Source organism: Moschus berezovskii, chromosome 4 (assembly GCF_049115385.1).
Source record: "Moschus berezovskii isolate FMDL1 chromosome 4, NW_MosBer_1.0, whole genome shotgun sequence".
Lineage (NCBI taxonomy): Eukaryota > Metazoa > Chordata > Mammalia > Artiodactyla > Moschidae > Moschus > Moschus berezovskii.
In genome coordinates this window covers 110,633,431-110,656,873 of record NC_142463.1, presented here as the reverse complement: position 1 = coordinate 110,656,873, position 23,443 = coordinate 110,633,431, and the positions used below count along the sequence as shown (strand labels likewise).

Below are 23,443 nucleotides of genomic sequence, written 5' to 3'. Positions count from 1 at the left end.
CATATAAACTTCAGAGTCAGTTTGGAAGTATTGACAAAGTAATCTGCTGGGATTTTGATTAAGATTGCATTGAATCTATGGATCAAGATGGGAAGAACCGACATCTAAAAAGACTGAGTCTTCCTTGAGAATTCTCTGGCAGTCCAGTGGTTAAGAATCTACACTTCCCATGTAGGGGATGTGGTTCCATCCCTGGTCAGGGAACTAAGATCCCACATACCAAAAAAAACCAAAAAAACTCCCCAAACCCAAGATTGAGTCTTCCTATCCATAAACATGGAATATCTTTTCATTAAGCATGATTATAAATTCTTTTATTGAATATATTTGACAAATAACATTGTGTGCGTTTAAGGTGTGTGGGATATGTTTTGTTATGTTGCTTTTGATATCTTTATATTCTGTACTATGATTGCTGTTACAGTTATACTTACCATATTACTTAATTATGGTACAGTACTGTTGTCTATGTTCATTATAGGGTACATCAAGATCACTATGGTTTATTTACTACTTATTGAAAGTTCGTACCCTTAAACAACATCACTTTTTTATCCCTCCACCCCATCCCCTGATAACTACCATTTTACTTTGTGTTTTTAGATCCCATAAATAAATGATATCATACAGTACCTGTCTTTCTCTGACTTATCTCACTTAGCATAATGTGCTTGAGGTCTATCCACATGGTCACAAATGGCAAGATATCCTCTTTTCTTCTGGCTGGATAATATTCCATTCCATACCACATCGTTTTTATCCATTCATTCTCTGACGGGCATTTAGGTTGCCTCCATATCTTGGCTATTGGGAACACTGCAACAAACATGGGAGTGCACTTCTCTCTTCAAAATACTGTTTCCATTTCTTTTGGGTATACACCCAGTAGTGGAACTGCTGGGTCACATGGCAGATCTATTTTTAATTTTTTCAGGAATCTCTCTCTTGCTTTCCATAGTCACTGGACCAATTTACATTTCCACCAACGGTGTTTAAAGGTTCCTTTTTACCCACATCCTCACCAACAACTGTTATCTTTTGTCTTCTTGATGCCATTCTAACGGGAGCATAACTCTTAAAATTTTAACTGTGAATGGAGAGATCACTGGCCAAGGGAAGAGGGGACCCCATTCAGATCTTATTCAAAAATTGCATTTTAATAAAGATGATGAGATGATGAAACAAACATACTTTCAGACATAACATATCCTTCCTCTTTCCAAGCAGTTAGGTCAGAATTTATGCACAATGCAGAGCCTCTTTCCAAAATTACTTTTTCTTTTCTCCACAGATAATAGCTTAATCAAAATTTTTCAATGCCCAACCCCAATTTCTCAAGTTTCACTTCAGCCTTATTCCTGCTGTCATCCTTTCTTTCTAATTGGAGGATAACTACAGTATTGTGATGGTCTATGACATACCTCTCTGCTCAGCCTTCCTTATTCATACAGCATAAAGAACTCTCTCTGGAAGCAGAGTCCAGATGGCACTCACCTTCTCCTGTCAGACCAAGTCATGCACTCACCTTCTCCTGCGAGACCGTCAAAATCACAACTAGCTGCTGGACAACCATCGACAGGAGGACACTGGAACCCAACAATGGCAAAGCACTAGGGATCCCCAGAGAATTTTACTTTGAAGGCCAGCAGGATTTGACTGCAGGACTTTCACAACTGTTAATTGGTTATACCCCAATACAAAATATTAATAAAAAGTTTTTTTAAAAAAAGAAGTCTCTGAAAAACCATTCAAAGAGTTGAAGCTAATGTGAAATTCTCTTCTCAATCACCGCTTTCTCACTTTCTCATCTCTGTATTCAGGCCTAACTCCTCTTTCACCTTCTCCACACTCCACAGGAAAATAAGCTTCTGGAGAAAGGACCTAGTCTCAGTCTCAAGAATAATTTGCCAACACAAATGTGTAAGAAACCAGCGATCTAATGTGGTTCAAATGACGAAGCCAACCTCTGCTGTCCCCTTCTCAAAGATTGAACACAAATGGCTGGATTTGAACTCCCATGAAAGCTAAATTGATTTCCCAACTTAGAAGTTTCAGGGTGCTGTAGATTGGTGTTTCAAGCTCGAGACTAGTCCCTCTCCACAATATAGCTAAGATTTACCCATTGCCTGTCTTTATTTCTAAACCCTTTATCCAGACCCTGGTAGTTTCACAGGGGCCTCTCCACTTCCATCCTCCCTCCACCCAAAAATGTTTTGCCCATTTTGTATCCTTTGCTACCTGAAAGCCTCCAGTGGCTTTCCAGTGCTTCAAATAAAATCAGAGCTTTAACAGTTGTTAGCAGAACAATTCTCCAGGGAAAGCTGTTCTGTTCTCAGCTTCTCCACATTCTGCTTCACATCACATTCCACATTCTGGGGGTAAAAAAAACCTCTTTTCCTAATTTTTGATGACTTATTCCCCGACCTCTAGGTTTTTGCCCAAGCTTTCCAACTGACATGGAACTTACCTTACTTCATCTGCCCAGGCTACCCAATGTAGCGCCTTCATCAAGTGGCACCACTTCCTCCGGCAAGATTCCATGACTGATCCAGTCTCCTATTAACCTCTATCTCTGAACTTCCATTCCCTCTTAAGAGTACTGCTAAATTTTATAATGAACTGTCTTTTCTGCCTCCCCACAATCTCTTTTGTAATATGCATCCCCAAGTGCCTTGTACAGTGCTTTGCACTCAGTGAGCACTTATGATCTTGTAAACTAACCAACCACATATAGAACATATAAGCCCAGATTCCATCAGCGGTTTACTGGGAAGAGAGCAGGAAAAACACACACAATAACTTTGTTCCACAATTCATTTACTGAATTGGGGCACGTGATTTAATAATCGATTGCGAGATAAGGCTGGGAGAGAAGAGTTCTTGCTTTCTTTCCCAGGAGCCAGTTGTGTCATGGATGCTTGTAAACTTTCCAAAATAGCCATCTGTTGTTGGGCAAGCTGGGTCTGAAGCTGGAGATTGGCATACATACATTCTAGGAGTCCTAGGCATTCCTTGGGCTTGTGGTCAATACCTGAAGGAAGAGCAATGGAGGCGCAAAGGGGACAAAAGAGATTTTATAATTGTACTGAGACGGGAAAGGTTCTAATAAGAAGACCCTTCTAACCTTTCTGGGCTCAACTCAACCCAGATGCAACTATGCTCAACTGTCACCTTCTCTATGAAGCCTACCTGGCCAGCCTATTTGAAACCAATGCACTGGAATTTATTACTCACTCCCTTGCTTCACTTTTCGCCTTAGTACTTACGATTATTTGGTGTAACTTGAGAATGAGTTGGCTGGATGGCATCACTGACTCTGTAGACATGAGTTTGAGTGAACTCCGGGAGCTGGTGATGGACAGGGAGGCCTGGCGTGCTGTGATTCATGGGGTCGAGGAGAGTCGGACACGACTGAGCGACTGAACTGTAATTATTTAATTGTTGGCCAATTCCCCCTTCTAGAATGTAATCTCTAGGAAGTCATGGATTTTTGTCTGATTTGTTCACTAGTGTGTCCCCGGCATCTAGAAGGATACCTGTCATGTAAGTGTTCAACAGATATTTGATGAGTGAATGAAATGGTTTGAGATTGAGGCCTAACCTCCCTTTCAAGAGCTCAGGAGATGCCTCAGCCTTCTTCTCTCTTACCTGACACAGTAAGGTCATCAGCAGTGACTCGAAGTTCTTCCTGCTTTCTAACTTCAACTAGTCTTGCTGCACTCATTTTTAATGTTTTTAACTACATTATACACATCCAGCTCTGCCAGTTAACCCTAGCAATTATTTATACATTGTATATTCATTGGTCTTGACTTCTTTGTTAAACCCTGAGGTCCTCAAACTCAGGAGTTATGACTGTCTAGTGCTCTGTTTGGCTTCCCACAGGTATGCTAAACACGCACTGATTTATCTGTGGGAGGATAAATAACTGAAATGCAAAGAAACTGAGCTAATAGTTACTATTTCTTTTCCTAGTCACTTTTTAAGTAACATTACTAAACAAGCAATGAAAGTCTTATTTCAGTCCTGCCAGTCTAATAAAGGCATTAATAAGCAAAACAAACAAACAAATGAATTGGTAAAATCAGGAAGAAAATGAAATCAAGAGAACTGAATAATCAACAAACTACCAGCAAAAAATCTAAAGGTGCCTGGATCCAAAGGTCAGCACCAAAATCAATAAAAGAAAGCTCCAGCCACCTCGTCCATAAAACCCTCCCTGCTGCTGAGTCTATTTGGGAAATCCACCCTGCCTCCTTCCTTACCTGACGGCAACTTTGTTGGCAGGATTTTTAGGAAAGTGACTGGTGGGGAACTTGCTTGAAGATTAATAAAGCTGGGGGAGGGTTTGGCTCGACAAAGAGGCACAGTATTACCTTCCTCTTTGGCTGGAACAAAATCAGAGGCAACTAAGTCAGAGTTCATTCCGACAAGGGACAGTCTACTTAGAACCCTGCATCTGGTCTATGAATGCAAGCGCTGAGGCCCTGGCCTGATGTCTCCAAAGAAAGTTATATAAGACAAAAAAAGAAATCACAGTGAGACTAAGGGAAACCAAGCAAAGATGGGATAAGCTAAAATCTAATTTGCTTACATTTTACAAGTTCTTATTGATCTGTGCTACATGCTGACTACCGTGCTGAATGCTGGGGCATAAACATGACCTGAGACGTGGCTTCTCAGGTGCTTAATACCTAGTTAGGGAGAGAAATCAGACACTGGTGAAAAGGTGATATAGCAACACAGGACATAAACAGTGAGTCTGACAGTCTCGGGTGAAAATAAGTCCTTTTATCTTTTAGTTATACTGAAATGTGATTAAATATAAAAATGACTGTTTTTGAAAGGGCAGGGGAGAGGTATCAACATGAATACAACAAACAAAGAAGATTCCAGGCAGGTGGAGGATATTTACTGGACCTTGAAAATAGGAAGCTTTAGATAAGTGGGAAAGATAATTCAAGTGGGAGAAGAAAAGATGCTATAAGCAAAGATAAGGATGCAAGAATATGGCTAGAAAGATAAGGAGCCCTAGGAAAGTCGCCAGAATTAGGGTGGGGAGAATGGGAAAAGCAGGATGGGTCATGGAAGACCCTTTCCAATATAAATCTGAGATTCTCTCAGAAAATCCCTGAGCCTTTTTAGGGTTAGAAAATATGATACAATTTTTAATCAATATATTAGGATTAAAATGGGTTGAACATGGAAGTTCTTAATGGGGAAAAATAGATTACCTTTGGCAAAAATAGTTAAGTTAGAAGGAAAATTTGATTTGTAGGAAGAAAATGATGAGTGTTGTAAGAGACATATGTTATTTCTGTCTACTGAGCCACCCTTCCTCTGAGAAGCTACTCATTCCCCAGATTCTAGGTCATACATACATCAGGCCCCTCTCCCTATTCCAACAGGAATGGACATGTGACCCAATATAGGTCAATCATGGTAGCCTATCCCACTTGGCAACTGGGACTGATCCAAGGGGTAAGCACATGCATCCCAACTGCACAAGCAACTGAATTTCCTTTTTCACTCAAGGAAATCTGAGTTTGAGTAATGTCGTATTACCATAAATCACATTTTGGACATATTGGATCTGAGATGAGACAAGGCGGTCCAAATGCCTAAAAAACAGCCAAAGAGATGGCACTGAGCTCAGGTAAAAGGTCAAACTTCCAGGCCAAACACAAAGAGGTGATGAAGGAGCTGCAAAAATAAATTAGTTCTCCAAGGTCAAAATCTGGGAGAGAAACCTGGACCTTTGGGGAATTCCTCCTTCCCAAAGTTTGCAAGATGAAAAGGAAGTGGCAAAGTAGACTGAGGAGGGCTTCGCTGGTGGTCCAGTGGTTAAGAATCCACCTGCCGAAGGAAGGGACATGGGTTGGATCCCTGGTCCAGGAGGATCCCACATTCCTCGAAGCTGCTAAGCCCGAGTGCCACAACTACTGTGCCCACGATCTAGAGCCTGGGAGCTGCAACCACTGAAGCCTGGGCACCCTAGAGTCTGTGCTCTGCAACAAGGGAAGCCACTGCAATGAGAAGCCCTTGCGCTGCAACTAGAGAGTAGCCCCCACTCACCACAATTAAAGAAAGCCCGTGTGCAGCAAGGAAGACCAACAGTAAGTAAATAAATAAAAATTAAAAATAAAAATGTCAAAAGAAGAGCAATGGATGGAAAGGCAGAATATCTGGCTCCATGAAAGAATTAAAGGGATCAAGACAGTGGAAGTCCATAATTCACTGTCATAATAAGATCAAAGAAGACGGAAAACTTGAATTTACTCATTCACACATATAAGAGATAGCTTAGTGCTTTTATGTATCAGCCACTGAAGATGCTACAGTGCATTAAACAGACATGGTTGCTATTCTCAGGAAATGACAGTATTACACTGTAGACAGTGCATTTTCTACTGAACTGTAAGGTTTGAAAAGTACATTACACACAATCCATATTAAAAGAACTATACTGATGACTAGGCAGTGTATAATAGAGGATGAGATTGTGGAGCAGCAAAAGGAAGAACAGACAAAATAAAAAGTGATTTACATACATTATCTTATACATTCTTCATACTGACCCTATGAAGTAGGTAGCCTTATCTGCACTTTTTTGAGAAAATTTAAGTTAGGAAATTTGCTCAAGATTTTTCAGTGAGGCAGTGCTGGGATTAAATCCAGGCCTATAGACTCCAAAGTCATATTCTTTACCACTGCACAATATAATCTGTGAAAAGAGCTCGTTCACTTATGTTCAAGTTAAGACAGTACAGATCTCTCAGATAATCTATCCCACCTACAGTTAAATGAATAGGCTCTGGAGTCAGATGGTTTCAGGCACTTCCCTGGCCACTAGTGGGACTGTCCCACTCAGTTTGATTATCTGTTCACTCGAGTCAATAGTATGTCTTCTGTCCTAAGTATTAAGAGGAGATGCAAAGGAATAATAATATACTCTTCAACCTATAATTACTGAGAATCTACTATTTAATAGATCCAGTTCTAGGCACTAGGAATACAGGAACGTTCCTTTTAGTGGGAAATGCAGAACAAATACAAATACTTTCCGACTAATAGGAAAAAACCATATATACTACTAGCTTCATTTTCCCAAAAGCTGGGCAATTAAGAAGGTCTGGTTTTAAGGGAGAGGAAGCAGGGCATCTGACACACACCTCTTCTGTTAGTAGGATGACTAGGAAGCTGCTCCATCTGAACACCCACAGGTGTGGTGCCTGGAGAAAAAAATCATAGTATCTCATGACCGACAACCCACCTTACTGTTTTACTATTAACAATTTCTTAAGTTCTCCCCAGTAGAGCCCAGGCTGTTCCAATTTGGAGAGGAAATGGTGTGAAAGGATGTACTGTCTTAGTTTATGGCCAAATATAAGTAACTGTTCTTGAATTGTTTTTGGTCTCACGGCCCTTCCTTTAGTTTGGAAAACAGCTATTTCCTTTTTTTCTGGACAAAACAGTACTTTAACCACGCCTAAACATTAAGAGTCGCCTATGAACGGGCAGATATTCTGTGTTCTCTCGTTTTAATTTATGTAATATCAGTCCTTTTCCTATTCTGTAGGGTTATTTTAAAACTCTTGCTCAACCTGCAGCTGAGGCTATGAGGAGGGCACGGGAGGGAATGGGCGTGGAGAAAGAAAATCTTGAGAGCACTATAGGGAACGCTTGAAAAAGTGTTTCGGATAGGACAACTCGGGGAAAACGTAAGCCTCCTGGTACCGCGGTACCTGGTGAGCGGTAGCCTGGTGGCTCAGACGGTCAAGTGTCTGCCCGCAATGTGGGAGAGCCGGGTTCGTTCCCCGGGTCGGGAAGATCCCCTGGAGAAGGAAATGGCAATCCACTCCAGTACTATTGCCTAGAAAATTCCACGGATGGAGGAGCCTGGTGGCCTACAGTCCATGGGGTCGGAAAGGGTCGGACACCACTGAGCGACTTCACTTCCTGGTACCGCTGACAGCCTCAGCATAAAGCATTTGCCTAAGAAGGGGAAAGTCCACGCACAGCAACGAGTCAGAGACAATGAGCCACAATTCCCAGCGTGCCGGGAAGGAGAGTCACCGCTCAGCCCAGTCGGATTGGACTACAACTCCCATTCCACCCGGCATCAAACCGGCCAGGTCTCCTCTCAACCGCCGCTGTAAGTCCCGCCCCTCCATCCCTCCCAGTTGCTAAGGCTCGAACGAAAGCGTGCAAACTGCCACACCTCTTTTGACCTTCGCGGCCCGAGAGAAGCCCAGACGCCAGTTTCATGACCTCACCTGCGGCGTTAATCGAAAGCCTCAACCCCAGCACCCACCCTCGTAGTTGATGCACATGCGCAGTGGCGTGCCGGCCAACTGCCGGCGCTGGCGCTGAGGTTCGCGCCGCACGCGGCCGGGAGCGGCCACCCTACTGCGCAGGCGCCTGTGCCCTCGCATTGCTCTCACCGTGCTTTCTCTATCTAACTTGCCCTGCGTTCTTACGCAGGGGGTGGGGCTAAGAGTGTCAATTGGTGTGTTTCCGTGCCGGTCAGTGAGATGCACGGTGTGATTGGTGTAGACTCAGAGAGTAGCGGGTTTAGGTGTGAGCCCTGAGGAGGCAGCGTTTTCTGGTCTTCTCGCTGGTTCTCTCTCTCCAGAAGGTTCTGCCGGTTCCCCCAGCTTTGGGTACCCGGCTCTGCATCGCGCCGCCATGATGGGTCATCGTCCGGTGCTCGTGCTTAGTGAGTTGTGGGGAAGGTTGGGAAGGGACTACCCTCGCCGCCCCCCGCTTTCCGCACTTTACAGCCTCGCCCCAACCCAGTCGCGCCCTGGTCCGGCCACGGAGCTTTCCAGTCGTTCATTTTGGAAGCCCCTTCTCCCGTTTCCCTTTTTTCTTAACCCATTCCCCTGTCTTCTTCGCAAACGCAAGTTGATCTTACCCTCGGCGAACGCCTTGTCTTTCCGTGCAGCGACCTCGGAAAGATGCTTCCCCCTCAGGAAGCGTTCCGTTCTTCACTCGCAACCCTCGCCCCTGCACGCTTCCTTGAGCGATTTTCAGTGTGTAGCTGAATAAATAAAGGATTTTTAATTTGTCTTAGGTTTATAACCTTGGTCCATCCTTTAATAGTGGTCGGCCAAATACAGATCGAAGTAGTTACATCTTTATTACTAGGGTTAACAGTATTTCCGCGTAGAATTGTGAGGCTTAAATGAGATAAGAAGGCACAATTGTTTAAAAGAGGGTCTGGCAAACAGCGAGTTTCCTTGGCCACTTTTTTTTTTATAATTGTTGTCTTGAATTCCTATTTGTCAACCCCTGTTCCTGATGTAACTTTGCTTCTCTCTGATCATATTATATTAGATGTAATTATCCCCGCAAATGTCTCCTCCGTTGTAATCTTTCCCACTTAAGAACTGAGTTTTCCCAGATTTCTTAATTGGTTCTTTTTACCTTCGGGAACATCCCAGATTTCTTATTTACTCATGAGTCCCATTTCAGTTGTCTTCCCCTGGTATGTTTCTATCCTGTGTAACTTCTGTATCTCATCCTGCATGATTACTTGACATGTTTGACTAGCCATTTTGCCTTTCTCACTATCTTCTGTGTAAAGAACGCTGTTCCGACATTTTATCTATTTTCTCTACACTTGGAAAATAACTATTTTAAGACAAGCATTTGCTTAACCCAGAAAAAAAAGCCCCATTTTTTTCTGATGAATCCATCAGAAGGATCCATGCAGGATTTTAGTTAACACTGCCTGAAATAGAGATCTAAATTCAGAGAGTTGTGTTTAGGTTTGATGGGACCGGATCGAAAATTTTACAACAAATTGTAGAGAAAATGTAATTTGGAGAGAGGAGTGAGAAAAACATTACATTGCTTCAGTTATAGCCATTGACTTGTCTCTCATTGAAAGGACCCTAGGGTGAGTTAGTGGTGCATTGTGCAACCTTTCTGAGGTCCGTGTTAATCCTTGGCCTTAGCGGCTGTAACCGATTATGCTCCTTTATTAAAGTATATAGTACACTGTTACTGATGTTAAGTGGGTAACAGGCATTCTGATTATATCCAAGCATGAAGTGACCATATCTTGCAAACCCTGATACTTTTGAGTGTGTGTGCTTACTCCACAGCACACTGGGGGTCACTGTCAATAACTTATGCTGGGACTGTGGGTATGGTTCACCGTATCCTAGTATGAGAATGTAAACCCCCAAACACTTTCCCTTGTTATATAAAGGAGAGATTGATGCTTTTTTAGGGACACCAGCCCTTTGAGAATCTCACATTATGAATCCTTGCTGTAAATACATGAGTGTTTGGTTAGAGGGAAAGTGATGACCAAGATTCCAAAGTTGAAGCTTTGTGGATTGTTTCTTATTATACCAGGTTTTGAAGTAAATAAGTAGCCATAAGCGCGTGTGTTTATTTTTTAATAGTTTGTTGAGATATAATTGATTTTTAAAGAGTACAAGTCGATAAGCTTTAATCGATGTATACATCCATGAAACCTGGGTGTGTGTTTATTTTCAAAGATTAGGGAGTAGCTTATATACAGTGGAGCGATACTGGTCTGTCGCCGTTTTTTTTTTTTTAATTTTTATTGAAGGATAATTGCTTTACAGAATTTTGTTGTTTTCTGTTGAACCTCAACATGAATCAACCATAGGTTGATATATCCCCTCCCTTTTGAATCTCCCTCCCATGCCTTTTGTTTTTATCTGTTTTAGGCCAAAACACAAAGCGTGAATCTGGAAGAAAAGTTCAATCTGGAAACATCAATGCTGCCAAGGTAGCATATTTTTTTAAGTTGTTTATAGTAGTTTGCCTGTATTTACATTTCTGTATTTGTGATTTGATGGAAGAAAATTTGATTTCCTTTCCTTCAGGACATTTCCCTTTTGGTGGTAAGGAGAAGGAAGCCTTCCCTCTCTGAGATGGGTCTAATGGTTTTCTCATATTGTGCATATTATATTGCATGTCTGTGTTTGTCTCCCATACTAGACTGAGTTACTTGAGTAAAAGAACTACATTAATTCCCTTTTGTATTCCTAGTACCTACTGTGGATCCTGGATAGGTATATTCTGTAAATACCTTTTGAATGGAAGAATAACATAGCCCTGGATATAATTTAGCATGGGGTGGAAGCCACTGTCATGGAAGGAAATACAGACATGTGGGCTTTCGGTTATCTGTGGACTACTGGGAAACTGAAGCTGTGAGAGCTCTGTCCCTTTTTTCCCCTTGTGAAAAGTTATTCCTTTGCACATCCAGGAAACATTCCCAAAGGGGGAAAGACAAAGAACAGAGTCTAGCCATATGACATCCTATATTGAAAGTAGTTGCCAACCTTACTTTAGAAGTGTCCTTGTTAAAACACTGGCTCTGTGGGTTGCCCATGCCCCTTCCCCTGAAACACACAATCAGCATCCTCTGGTTTGTGCTTAACATGTTTTGTATTTTCTTTCCAATAGACTATCGCAGATATCATCCGAACATGTTTGGGACCCAAGTCTATGATGAAGGTAAGCTTATCTCATACTGAAACTTCAGCTACACATTTCCCCTTTCTGTTTTCTGGGACACTTAAATATAACTTTTGCTTTGGTCTTAGATGCTTTTGGACCCTATGGGAGGCATTGTGATGACCAATGATGGCAATGCCATTCTTCGAGAGGTATGACTTTTCATTTTGTTTTCTAACGTACAAAAGACACATAAAGAGATAATGTAAATAATGGTTAATTTCTTTGGGCTGCTTCCAAGTTACCAGAGACTGTGACTTGAAACAACAGAAATTTATTCTCATGAACTGGAGGCTGTGGGTCCAGACTCAGTGTGTCAGAAGTGACACACTCCCTCTGAAGGCTCTAGGGAAGTACCCTTGCTCTTCTAGCTTCAGAATCTTGACACATTCCTTGTCTTATAAACTCTCCTGTCATATGGCATTCTCTTGTGTGTCTCCACCATCCCAGTGGTTGGATTTAGAGGCTACCCTGATTTGTCCTATAACCTCATCTTAACTTGATTTAATCTGCAAAGACCGTATTTCCAAATATGGTTGCATTCACAGTTCCAGGGGGTGAGGCATCAGCATGTTTTAGAGGCCACAATTCAACCACCACAACGGTGTTCTCAATAAATTAGCTCAAAGATGCTGTTCTGTTCTCAAGAAACTTTAAGAGTTAAGTTGTCCTAATGCATTCCTCCTCCTTGTCCCTGCCCCACTGCAAAAAACTACTTGAAAAAGTGGTTTACTTAGATATCTTGGGGGCCAGTTTTAATCTTTAAATCTGTGATCAAACAATAAAATGGAGGAAGTGTGGAAGCAAGACTCTTTAAGAGTTAGGACTAAGCAGAATGGGTTAAGAGGTCTTTCAGTAGTGTTGATTCAATGAAGTCTACAATTTTCTTTTTCTAATTATTTATGGCTGTGCTGGGTCTTCATTGCTACGCATGGGCTTTCTCTGGTTGCGGTGAGCAGGAGCTACTCTTCATTGCAGTGTGAGGGCATCTCATTGCCGTGGCTTCTGTTGTTCCCAACTGCAAGCTCTAGGGTACACGGGCTCAGTGGTTGTGGCACACGGGCTTAGTTGCCCTGTAGCATGTGGGATCTTCATGGACCAGGGATCAAACCCTTGTACCCTGTGTGGACGGGCAGATTCTTAATCACTGGACCAGCAGGGTAGCCCTGTACTTTTCTTTTCAGATTCAAGTGCAGCATCCAGCAGCCAAGTCCATGATTGAAATTAGCCGGACACAGGATGAAGAGGTTGGAGATGGGACCACGTCAGTAATTATTCTTGGTAAGAGAATGGAAGGTTGATAAGGAAAATTAGATTGAAACATTAGATTTTTGCCAAAGATAATGTCAGTCTTTTTTATATTTTTGCCACACTGCTCAGTATGTGGGATCTTAGTTCCCTTACCAGGGATGTCCCCTGAGTCATATTTTAAGAACATTTTTACTAATCCATTAATTATAACTATTTAAAGAACTTGTTGCTAATTTTCTATGTATTCTCTCCCAGCTGAGCATAAAATGTTCATCATGGCAAAGAATATATTTTTCAAATGTGTTAGAGTAAAATACAGTCTATTCTCATTACAGTAAATTATTTTCTGTAAAGTCACCACAAACACTGAATTAGTGAGTACGAAACCATCACTCCAGGAGGTAGTACAGGGTTAGATGCCTTTGAGCCTCTGGTCACATATTTATCCAGCATAAATATGTGTTTTATGTTTTGTTTTAAAGATACCTTATTTAATGTACATTGTCGACTCATTGACATAGAACTTGTGCCCAATATCACTATAACTCACGCCTGAACTAAGCTTATCTAATAAATTCATTGTCTTTACAAGGCACATCAGAGCCTCCTTGTACATGGGAAAACTAGATAGTACTTACGGGCATTCAACAGTGAAATCACCAAGAAAATGCACAAATTTGAGGAAAACTTGCCACTAAATATACCACATAAAGGATACTTTTTTGCAAAATGAGAACTGAAACAAGGCAGAGTATTCAATCTTGCCTGGGAATTGTATGCATTGGGTGATTTAAATTTTTCATCTTTGCATGTCTATGAATGACCATTTAAATGCAGTAAATACTGATTTTGAGATTACAGATTTCAGTGAGTAGTGAAATAGACAAATACAGAACCTTAAGATTGAGTCTTAGCTATACATGTTTTAATGGCTAATCTTTCTGCATCCTGTGGGATCATAAAACATCCTTTTGAAAACTTAGCATGTTGCCTTTGTTTCATAAATTTTAAGTTGATTGTGAAATTTTTATAATAGCATTCATTTTGAAAATACCTGTAGCAACATGAGAATTCTCTGATGGTAATCTTACTGGCTCAGTAATAGAGAATCTGCCTGCCTACACAGGAGGCTTGGGTTTGATCCCTGGGTTCGAAAGATACCCTGGAGAAGGACATGGCAACCCATTCTAGTATTCTTGCCTGGGAAATCCCATTGACAGTAAAGCTTAATGGACCATAGTCCATGGTGTTAAAAAAGTTGAATACCAACAACAATCTTAGTTGAATCTCCTGGAGATACTAAATAGATTAAGTATCCATTGGTCTAGGTATCTTAGACATAGCTATTTTAAAAAAACCAAAATATTGCCATTTCTGAAGATAACTTCTATGATACTGTTCTGGCCGCTGTTTAACAGGGCATAGTCTTTTCTAAGTTCTTAGAGCATCTTTTAAAATATTTGATTATCTTTTAATATACTTAATAGTCCCTGGTGGCTCAGAGGTTAAAGCATCTGCCTCCAATGCGGGAGACCCGGGTTCGATCCCTGGGTCGGGAAGATCCCCTGGAGAAGGAAACGGTAACCCACTCCAGTATTCTTGCCTGGAGAATCCCATGGACGGAGAAGCCTGGTAGGCTACAGTCCACGGGGTCGCAAAGAGTCGGTCACGACTGAGCGACAGAACAGAACAGAACGGAATAGTCACTTATGAATTCTAAAGTATTGAAATCAAACATCTGAGCACATGCCAGAGAGTAGATATGTGAACTTTGACACATTTGTGTACATTTTAAGAATTAGTGTCAGTGGACCTGATAGTATAAGCATTTTGTAAAAGGCTCTTTTTTGACCAAAATAATGGTGTCTTAGAAGCAAACTTTTCTATGTTAGTGTGTATTTGTATTACTCTGTGTTTGTGTGTGTTTTAATTAGAATTAAAAAGTAAGGACAGTTTTTAAAAGAAAGGGGCATTTTAACCAATAATTCCTCATCCAAAGGGTAAGTTTTTATGGGTATTCTATGGGTATAAAGTTTTGTGGGGGGGGTTGTTTTCAGTACCTGCAGTTTGACTACATCTTAGGTATTGAAATAATAATAAATCAATTTTCCTTTATGTATTTTTCTTTCTTTTTAGAGTCTTTGGAAAAATGTTTACTGTTTGTTTAAGAAGCTAACATATTTAGTTAGATCACAGAGTTAAGTAAACCTTAGGATCAATCTTTAGTCTTTTAAAATGTATCTGATGAGAACACTTTATTTCAGAGTTGGCTTGTACAGAGTACAAAATTTGAAATAGTGTTGGCATACCTTTTAGGCAGACCTGCTTTAGAAAAAAAGAACAGGTATTTTAGAAGCTTTAATGAAGTTGTTTGATATCCAGATACTTTTTAAGATGTTATGGTATATATGTCTTTTCTCAGCTGGGGAGATGCTGTCTGTGGCTGAGCACTTCCTCGAGCAGCAGATGCACCCAACAGTGGTGATAAGTGCTTACCGAAAGGCACTGGATGATATGATCAGCACCCTTAAGAAAATAAGGTATTGGAGGTGGGGACCAGAAGCAGGTGGTGTCAGCCAGGGAAGGCCTGGAAGACTGATCTGTTCTTAAGTGGTAAAGGAAGGCAGGGCACATCACTAGTAGTTCGTATTATTTTGCAAGGAGAAAGAGGGGAGCAAAATGAAGGGAAGGATAAAGGGAATAAAAGTCTTTAGAAAATGGCAAAGGATCCAAAGCAGACAAATAAAAGGAGCTAGGTTCAGTTCTTCAAAACATGTTTTGGTTACATGCAATCTGCTAGTTTTCATGTTAGACACTGCCTTGGGGAATGTATAGTAAGTGAAATAGAGTTTCACTCTAAAGTTTTAGGTTCTAGTAGGAGAAACAAGCGGAGAAGGCAATGGCACCCCACTCCAGTGTTCTTGCCTGGAGAATCCCAGGGACGGGGGAGCCTGGTGGGCTGCCGTCAATGGGGTCGCACAGAGTCGGACACGACTGAAGCGACTTAGCAGCAGCAGCAGGAGAAACAGGGAGTTAGATAACTGTGATTATTGAAGACTTAATATATTAAAATATCCTGCCATCATGTGTGATTACAACTAATCCAGTCAGTACTCTGTGTAATACGAAGTGTTGTGTAGGATAATAGTTAGCTGTATTCATTAAAATGAAAAGGATGGCACTGAAAATGCTGTTTGACTTCGGTCTAGTTATCACAGGACTTGGTTTTGGTCTGCGTTTGCTGAGTGCTATAAGGTACAATAAAAAGAATATAAAATGTGATTTCTACTTAAAGGAATGTCAGTTAAATGAGATGATACAAAGTGCAAAATTTTTTTTATTTAAACAGTTGTTTAAAAAATAAAACCTATAGTCTACTCATATTCTTGGGTTGTTGGGTACACAAGTACCCAGCAGTGTGGAGAACTTTGTATTGTACTGCCTGCTATTAAGAAGCAAAGTATTTGTTTAACATTTTTCTTTTTATCAAGCAATTACTTCTTATGTCTTAGATAGTACTTTTGGAGCTATTGCTTTTTTCTCTAAAATACATGATTCAACAACTATTTAATGATTGCTTATTGTTTGTCTTATACTGTTAATAAAAGGGATTTCAGCAGTATGTGACAATGTAGATAAGATAGTATCCAAGGTCTTCTACAGCTTTCAGGATTTTTTAGTTAAGGATTTTTAAGTTAAACTAAGAAATTTCAAAGATGAAATGTGTCTTGACTCAAGTTGTTAAAAGTTATATAGAGTGTATATGGTTGGAGCAGAAAGTAAAGAGAATATTGTACTGTAAACTCTTAAATAAATGGGGAGAGGTGTCAGAGAAGGGAGCAGATTATTCAGGTATTTGAGACACCTTCCAGGGATGGGTTAATTGTAAGCTTGCTAAAAAGCAGAAGATGGACAAGGTTACTTCTTGATAACACTTTAGTTTCCTATGAAGAAACAGATTTCCCCTTCTGCCTGTTGGCCCACTGTTACAGCTATCAAGATGTAGGTGAGGGATTTCTTAAATATCCAAGATCCCCCTGAGCATATTACCCTTTTTTTTTTTCTTCAGTATCCCTGTCGACACCAGTAACCGAGATACGATGCTGAACATCATCAACAGCTCCATTACTACCAAAGTAATCAGTCGGTGGTCTTCTTTGGCTTGCAACATTGCCCTGGATGCTGTCAAAACTGTACAGTTTGAGGAGAATGGCCGGAAAGAGATTGACATCAAGAAATATGCAAGGGTAGAAAAGGTAAACTCTTCAAGTGTGTACTTTGGAAACAAATTATTTCCTAGCATCACACTTGTGGAGGAAGTAAATTTAAATCAGAGCAAGATACCTTTATTATTTAGAACCAGGAAGAAGAGTATTTGCTACCTGGAAAACAAAAATCTTGAAAAAGAGGATACTAAAGAGGTATCTGAAATAATTGTTAGCTTCACTGCTCTCTCTACCCACGGTTACAGGGGCAAGGGAAAGGCTCTTTTTTTGGTCTGTATTTTTGTGCATATCAAACACTTGGTCAGGAAATAAGGGCTCTACGCCATAGCGCTAAAGCTTTCTCCATCTCATAAGATTTAAAAGTAGCACTAATAACTTGTCACCAGTAGAGGGAGCCCTATACCTAAAATTCACGGAGATCTCTTTTAGGAGGTAGCGCTATGTGCCCCTTTAAATCTTTGTGAATCACTGAGCTGCTGTTTCAGCCAACCTTCAAATTGTGTGTCCTGGTCTAAGATTGATGTGCTTCCTAGAGAGAAAGAAAGGTGATTGCAGCTGTAGTTGTTTTTGAGGTTTGTAGAAAAAAGATAATTCAGAAATCTAAAATGGTAGTTATTTGGGAAAGATGAATGTCTGAAAAGGAAGTTGAGAAGTTGTCTCCTGGTTGTGGATGAAAGTAATTCTTTTGCCCAGATACCTGGGGGCATCATTGAAGACTCGTGTGTTTTACGTGGAGTCATGATTAACAAGGATGTGACCCATCCACGAATGCGGCGCTATATCAAGAACCCCCGCATTGTGTTGCTGGATTCTTCTCTGGAATACAAGAAAGGAGAAAGCCAGGTAAGGGCACTGGCTATATTCTGTAAAGTTGATGTAAGAATCTCTTACTATACCAAGGAAATAAGAAGTGCTTAGTATATGCCTACTATGTGACCTTTACATGTAATCTCTGATTCTTACAACAACCCTTAAGAGCAAATGGTGAACTTTCATTTTACAGATGAGGGATCTATAGCTCAGAAAAGTTAGGTTAATTGCTTCAGGAACATAGCTTGTATTAGCCAAATCAGGATTTGAACCCAGCTCTGTTTGGCTTCAATTCCAGAGTATCATGCAACCTTTTCTAATGCATTAGTAGAACATGGAGTAGGAGTTAATTGAGCTTTGAAGTGCTAAAAAATTTCCAAAGGACAGGAAACTCACAAGGCTCCATCCCACTTGAATAAGACAAAGTAACTGAAGCTTATCAAACAGTGATTGGGAACAAGAATCATTATTAGTTGGGAGAATTAAGACCCTGAGTTACCCTGCATGCTGACGAGTCAGAGGCAACATTGAACTAAGTGGCCATAGACCTTAGCCAAACTCTCCACTAATTGCATTGTGACTTTCCTTCCAGTAACAACTAAATGGAGTTAAACTAGGTGTAGATGATTGTTGGAGCTAAACTGGTGTACAGAGTTGTTGGATCATGGTTTAGTCTAGCTCTTGCTTTCTGGGATCCATGAGAGGGCTAGACAGAGGGGTAGGGGGGGTGTGTGTGTGTATGTGTCACTTGCTCAGTGGTGTCCGGCTCTTTGTGACCCCATAGACTGTAGCCCGCATGTGTGTATGTGTGTGACACTTGCTCACTCGTGTCCAACTGTTTGCGACCCCGTGGACTGTAGCCCGTTAGGCTCCTCCAGGCAAGACTGGAGTATGTTGCCATTTCCTTCTATACCAGAGGGAGTGTAGTAGTAGCTAAAGAGCTTCACCAGTTCAGAATTTTTAATTCATGGTGACTTTTCTTCACTGCATAGACTGACATTGAAATCACACGAGAGGAAGACTTCACCCGAATCCTCCAAATGGAAGAAGAGTACATTCAGCAGCTCTGTGAGGACATTATCCAGCTGAAGCCAGATGTGGTCATCACAGAGAAGGGCATCTCCGGTAGGACTCCATTCATGTTTCCAGACTGCTGTTGTGATAGAAGAGGATGGGTAATGTTTTTCATCTCATGTTGTCATATACTGAGCATAATTTACGGGTGATGGTTAGGGTACATGGAAGATAAAAGCAGTTCAGAACCTGGAGTTTCTGGCTTCCAACTTGACGTCTGTATTTCCACAGATTTGGCTCAGCACTACCTCATGCGAGCAAATATCACAGCCATCCGCAGAGTCCGGAAGACAGATAATAATCGCATTGCTCGGTGAGTAGGTCAGGTAAAATTGTGCTCCTTCCCATGTGTTTTTATTTTGTAGCTTCATAATGTAGTCATCATTATCTGATGAAGCTTAACAGGATACAATCAGCCAAATCATTTACAGGTGGAAATAACCTGGAATTAGCCATCTGCCCTCAGAGGTCCTCTAGAGTAACAATTATCTGCTGCATGAGACTCTTCTGCTCCTAACCAGTAGTGAACAGCTTATGCTTAGACATCTGTGATCACCACCTTGGTATAGGGGTCCATTTCAGAGTAGTCTGTTTTAACTAGCTCAGAATATGATAGAACCAATAATTAACGGATTGCATCCTCAGTTACTGTTAATGCAACCTTAGATTGCATTCACTACTTCAGCATGGATATCTAGGCTTAGGTCCATCTTTTTTTTTTTTTTTTTTTTTATATTAAGTCTATCCTAACATCACATAATACGCCATAGATTGAAATGTGATTTTATGCTTAAAACGCTTGCTCTGAAATGGCTTGGGGCGTGCATGTGTATATGTAGTTGACTCTGCATGCCCATGAGTGGGGGGAAAGAATGACAGATAAAAAATTAGCTCTACACTCATTAAAATGGGGTCAGACATAGACTTACCTTCCTTCTTGCTTGACCTTTGTTTTGTTTTTAGTATAGTCCTGTTATTGGCCTTGAGATCTAACTCAGTATAGGACAAGTTCAACATAGAAATGACCATTATGTCACATGTGCGTAGGAACTCATTTGTCCAAATTTTAGGCTCTACTGAATATACTTTGAATTAAACAGTATCTCATTATAGTAATTATCTTATGTATGTACACTTATAAAACTATATTAGTTTAAGGAAACTTTACCTCTATATTTGGAAATCTGTTTCACCAGGCAGCCAAGACCTAAGTTAGGTAGAAATGGTACTAGCAATCCACTTTTGCCCTTCCTTTATCCCCCCACAGACTCTAAGGACCAGGAAGATGAGTAAAAGTATCTGACATCATCTGGTTTTCTCCCTGTCCCCCTCCTCCCCATCTAATCATTAGAGCCTGTGGGGCCCGGATAGTCAGCAGGCCAGAGGAACTGAGAGAAGAAGATGTTGGAACAGGGGCAGGCCTGTTGGAAATCAAGAAGATTGGAGATGAGTACTTTACATTCATCACTGAATGCAAAGACCCCAAGGCCTGCACAATTCTTCTCCGGGGGGCCAGCAAAGAGATTCTCTCGGTGAGTCAGCCTTAGAAGTATTACTGAATTGAAGTAGGTCATTCCATTTCTTGAGAGTTTCCCAGAGGGCCTAAAATTTTCCTGTTGGCCATTTATAGTTATTCAGTTGTCATCTGAAGCTGCAAATGTTTTTATTTTAAATTGTGGTTAAAAATTTTTTAAATGTAACATTTATTGTCTTAACCATTTTTGAGTGTGTTAGTTCAACAGTGTTAAGTGTGTTCATATTCTTATGCAACAGATCTTTAGAACTTTTATTTTGAAAAAGTGAGGCACTGTACCCATTAAATTCATTGTTTCCCCATCCACTAGCAACCATTGTTTTCTTATTTAAGTTGAAATTAATAAATGTTACCTTTTTTTTCTTAATGAGGTTAAATAACTTACCAAAGGCACGTAGCTAATAAGTACAGAGTTTCCGCTACACTGTGCAGCCTCCTAGAGTATACAACTAGACAGGACAGAGTAGGGTATAGGCCTCAAGCACAGTGGACAAAAGCCTAATATCCCAGAGGGACACCTCTTCCCCCTGGCCTTCTTGGAATTGTAGTTAATGTGTTTTTCCCAAATTAGAGCATCTGCCCTTCCCAAAAGGTTTGAATGACCTTTTTTAGTCTGCCCTCTTCGGTGGTTTACCAAACTTGGCAGTCAGGAAGTCCTTTGGTGCTTCCAGTTTGTTCCTGAGTTATCGAGCTTTCGCTTTATACTGTTTGTTTGCTTTCCCAAGGAAGTAGAACGCAACCTCCAGGATGCCATGCAAGTGTGCCGCAATGTTCTTCTGGACCCTCAGCTGGTGCCAGGGGGTGGGGCTTCTGAGATGGCTGTGGCTCATGCCTTGACAGAAAAATCCAAAGCCATGACTGGTGTAGAGCAGTGGCCATATCGGGCTGTTGCTCAAGCCCTAGAGGTCATCCCTCGCACCCTTATCCAGAACTGTGGAGCCAGCACCATCCGTCTACTTACCTCCCTTCGGGTGAGTCCTTGCTATTCTCTTAGGTAGGAAAAGCTGAGTTTGGACTAAGAGGATGGTTCATGTCTGTCCTCCCAGGTTCTCCTGGTAGCTTCTTCCCTTAAAAATCTCTTATCTTAATTTTTACCTTGTTTGCTGTCATTGGCATTTTCTCTGATTCCTGCCTTATCAATCAGTGTGTTTGGTTTTTGTCTAATGGTCTCTGTCAGCTTACTTGTTCCTAATATTTTCCCCTTTAACTGTTTATGCTTGTTCCAACAACAGGCCAAGCATACCCAGGAGAATTGTGAGACTTGGGGTGTAAATGGTGAGACAGGCACCTTGGTGGACATGAAAGAACTGGGCATCTGGGAACCATTGGCTGTAAAGCTGCAAACGTATAAGACAGCAGTAGAGGTGAGGCAGTCAAAATCATATGCTGTGCTATTTAAGTATTCTTCAAAAGAGCTCCTAAAGCATTCCATCCCCTGCTTATTTTTAGCTCATTTTAAAAACAAGGTAGTGGGAACTTTCCTGGTGGTCCAGTGGTTAAGACTTTACTATCCACTTCAGTGGGTGCAGGTTTAGTATCTAGTTGGGAGCGAAGATCCCACATGCCTTGGGGCCAGAAAACCGAAATATAGAACAGGAATAATATTGTAACAAATTCAGTAAAAACTTTTAAAAAATGATCCACATGAAAAAAAAAGTCTTCTGAAAATAAAGAGCAAGGTAAGGAATTCCCTGGCAGACCAGTGGTTAGAACTCTGCTCTCTCACTGCCTAGAACCCAAGTCCAGCTGCTGCTCAGGGAACTAAGATCCAACAAGCTGTGTGGCACAGCCAAAAGGGGAAAGAAAAAAAGTTAACTAGCACAAGTAGCATCTCTTGCTTAGGGAGAACTCCATTTACATTCAAGACTATTGAAGGGTAGATTTCAGATAAAATGATAATTATGTAGGAGGAGCTAGGTGATATGTCTAAAAGAAAACAAGTATCCTTCCTGTCTGCTGACCTCTTTGGGGCTGTGGTTTTTCTCCTAGACGGCAGTTCTGCTGCTGCGGATTGATGACATCGTCTCAGGCCACAAAAAGAAGGGTGATGACCAGAGCCGGCAGGGCGGAGCTCCTGATGCTGGCCAGGAGTGAGCGGTGGACAAGGCAACCTCAACACACAGAGCCAACAGAGTCTCCCCCTTCCCTGAGCCAGACTGCCAGGGACACTGTGGATATCTTTGTTTGGAAGGGATCAGGTTGAGGGGCAGTCCCAGTCTCTTTCTGTCCCAGCTCAGTTTGCAAAAGGCACTGACATGTAATTCTTCTCTATTGTAAGCTTTCCATTTAGTTTGCTTCCGATGATTAAATCTAAGTCATTTGAGATGGTTGTTATGTGTTTTTCAACCTTGGGTCATATCTCTGCCTCCTGGCAAGGAGGGAGAAGGCAAAAAACCTTACTGGGGAGGAAGAAAGATGGGGATTCAAGTCATTAGGTAACTTTGTCTTCTTGAGAGGGTATTCTTCAGACTTCTCAGTAGATGCTAGTTGGGATGGCTCTTGGAAGCTTGATACCGTAAAGCTTAAAGAAGCACAACTTTGCATTCACCACCCAAAGAACAGGAAGAACCTGTCCAAACTGGATGTTGCTTGTGTGTGGTTGTACGTAGAGCAACACCCAATATGTGCCAGGGCTCTGGCGTCTATCCTAAAGAACATAGAGCGTGTGTTTTTTGTACTGTATCCTGTAGCTTTTCAGAATCTTTCCTATCATACCTAGAATTCCTTCTTTGCTGTCTCCCAGGGTTCCTCCTGATTCCAGTCTGTTCTGACTTGCTGGCTTATTTTCCTGGTGGTTGTGTCACACAGTAGGATCTCTGCTTTCCCTGCCAGCATTAACAAAAGATGTCCCATTTTGTGCTTCATTTTTATCAAGACAAAAAGTCTTGTGACCCTGAGACTCTGGAGGCTAGGTGGGGCTAGCCTTTGATTTCTTCAGAGACCTTCTCCTGGGCCATCCCCTGTTCCCTTTGTCCTCATGACTCATGCAACCAGATTGTATCTCCTCCATGACCACAACAGTTCGTGTTACTAAGTTTAATAT

General features: G+C 41.3%; 2 protein-coding genes across 6 annotated transcripts; one reads left to right on the top strand and one right to left on the bottom strand.

Moving 5' to 3' along the window:
• Positions 1 to 2,812: 2,812 nt before the first annotated feature.
• On the bottom strand, positions 2,813 to 8,416 carry TSACC (TSSK6 activating cochaperone). Of its 5 annotated transcripts, none has more exons than XM_088835872.1 (5): positions 8,277 to 8,399; positions 7,746 to 7,995; positions 7,173 to 7,232; positions 4,266 to 4,388; positions 2,813 to 3,031 (listed from the first exon to the last, which is right to left on the bottom strand). In XM_088835872.1, the coding sequence occupies exons 3-5, from the start codon at positions 7,207 to 7,209 to the stop codon at positions 2,814 to 2,816; spliced, it is 378 nt and encodes a 125-aa protein (XP_088691998.1). In that variant the 5' UTR covers positions 7,210 to 7,232; positions 7,746 to 7,995; positions 8,277 to 8,399; the 3' UTR covers position 2,813. The 5 variants fall into 5 exon arrangements, with proteins under 5 accessions (XP_088691998.1, XP_088691999.1, XP_055258550.2 ...); XM_088835873.1 differs by having other exon boundaries at positions 8,222 to 8,325; XM_055402575.2 differs by lacking the exon at positions 7,746 to 7,995 and having other exon boundaries at positions 8,277 to 8,416.
• A 147-nt stretch (positions 8,417 to 8,563) lies between these two features.
• Positions 8,564 to 22,723, top strand: CCT3 (chaperonin containing TCP1 subunit 3). Its single transcript, XM_055402571.2, has 14 exons — positions 8,564 to 8,719; positions 10,710 to 10,771; positions 11,455 to 11,505; positions 11,595 to 11,657; positions 12,690 to 12,786; positions 15,179 to 15,296; positions 16,826 to 17,012; positions 17,676 to 17,825; positions 18,785 to 18,917; positions 19,098 to 19,179; positions 20,218 to 20,398; positions 21,126 to 21,371; positions 21,633 to 21,764; positions 22,390 to 22,723. Exons 1-14 carry the CDS (start codon positions 8,689 to 8,691, stop codon positions 22,492 to 22,494), a joined length of 1,638 nt encoding a protein of 545 aa, XP_055258546.2. The 5' UTR covers positions 8,564 to 8,688; the 3' UTR covers positions 22,495 to 22,723.
• The last annotated feature ends 720 nt before the right edge of the window (positions 22,724 to 23,443 follow it).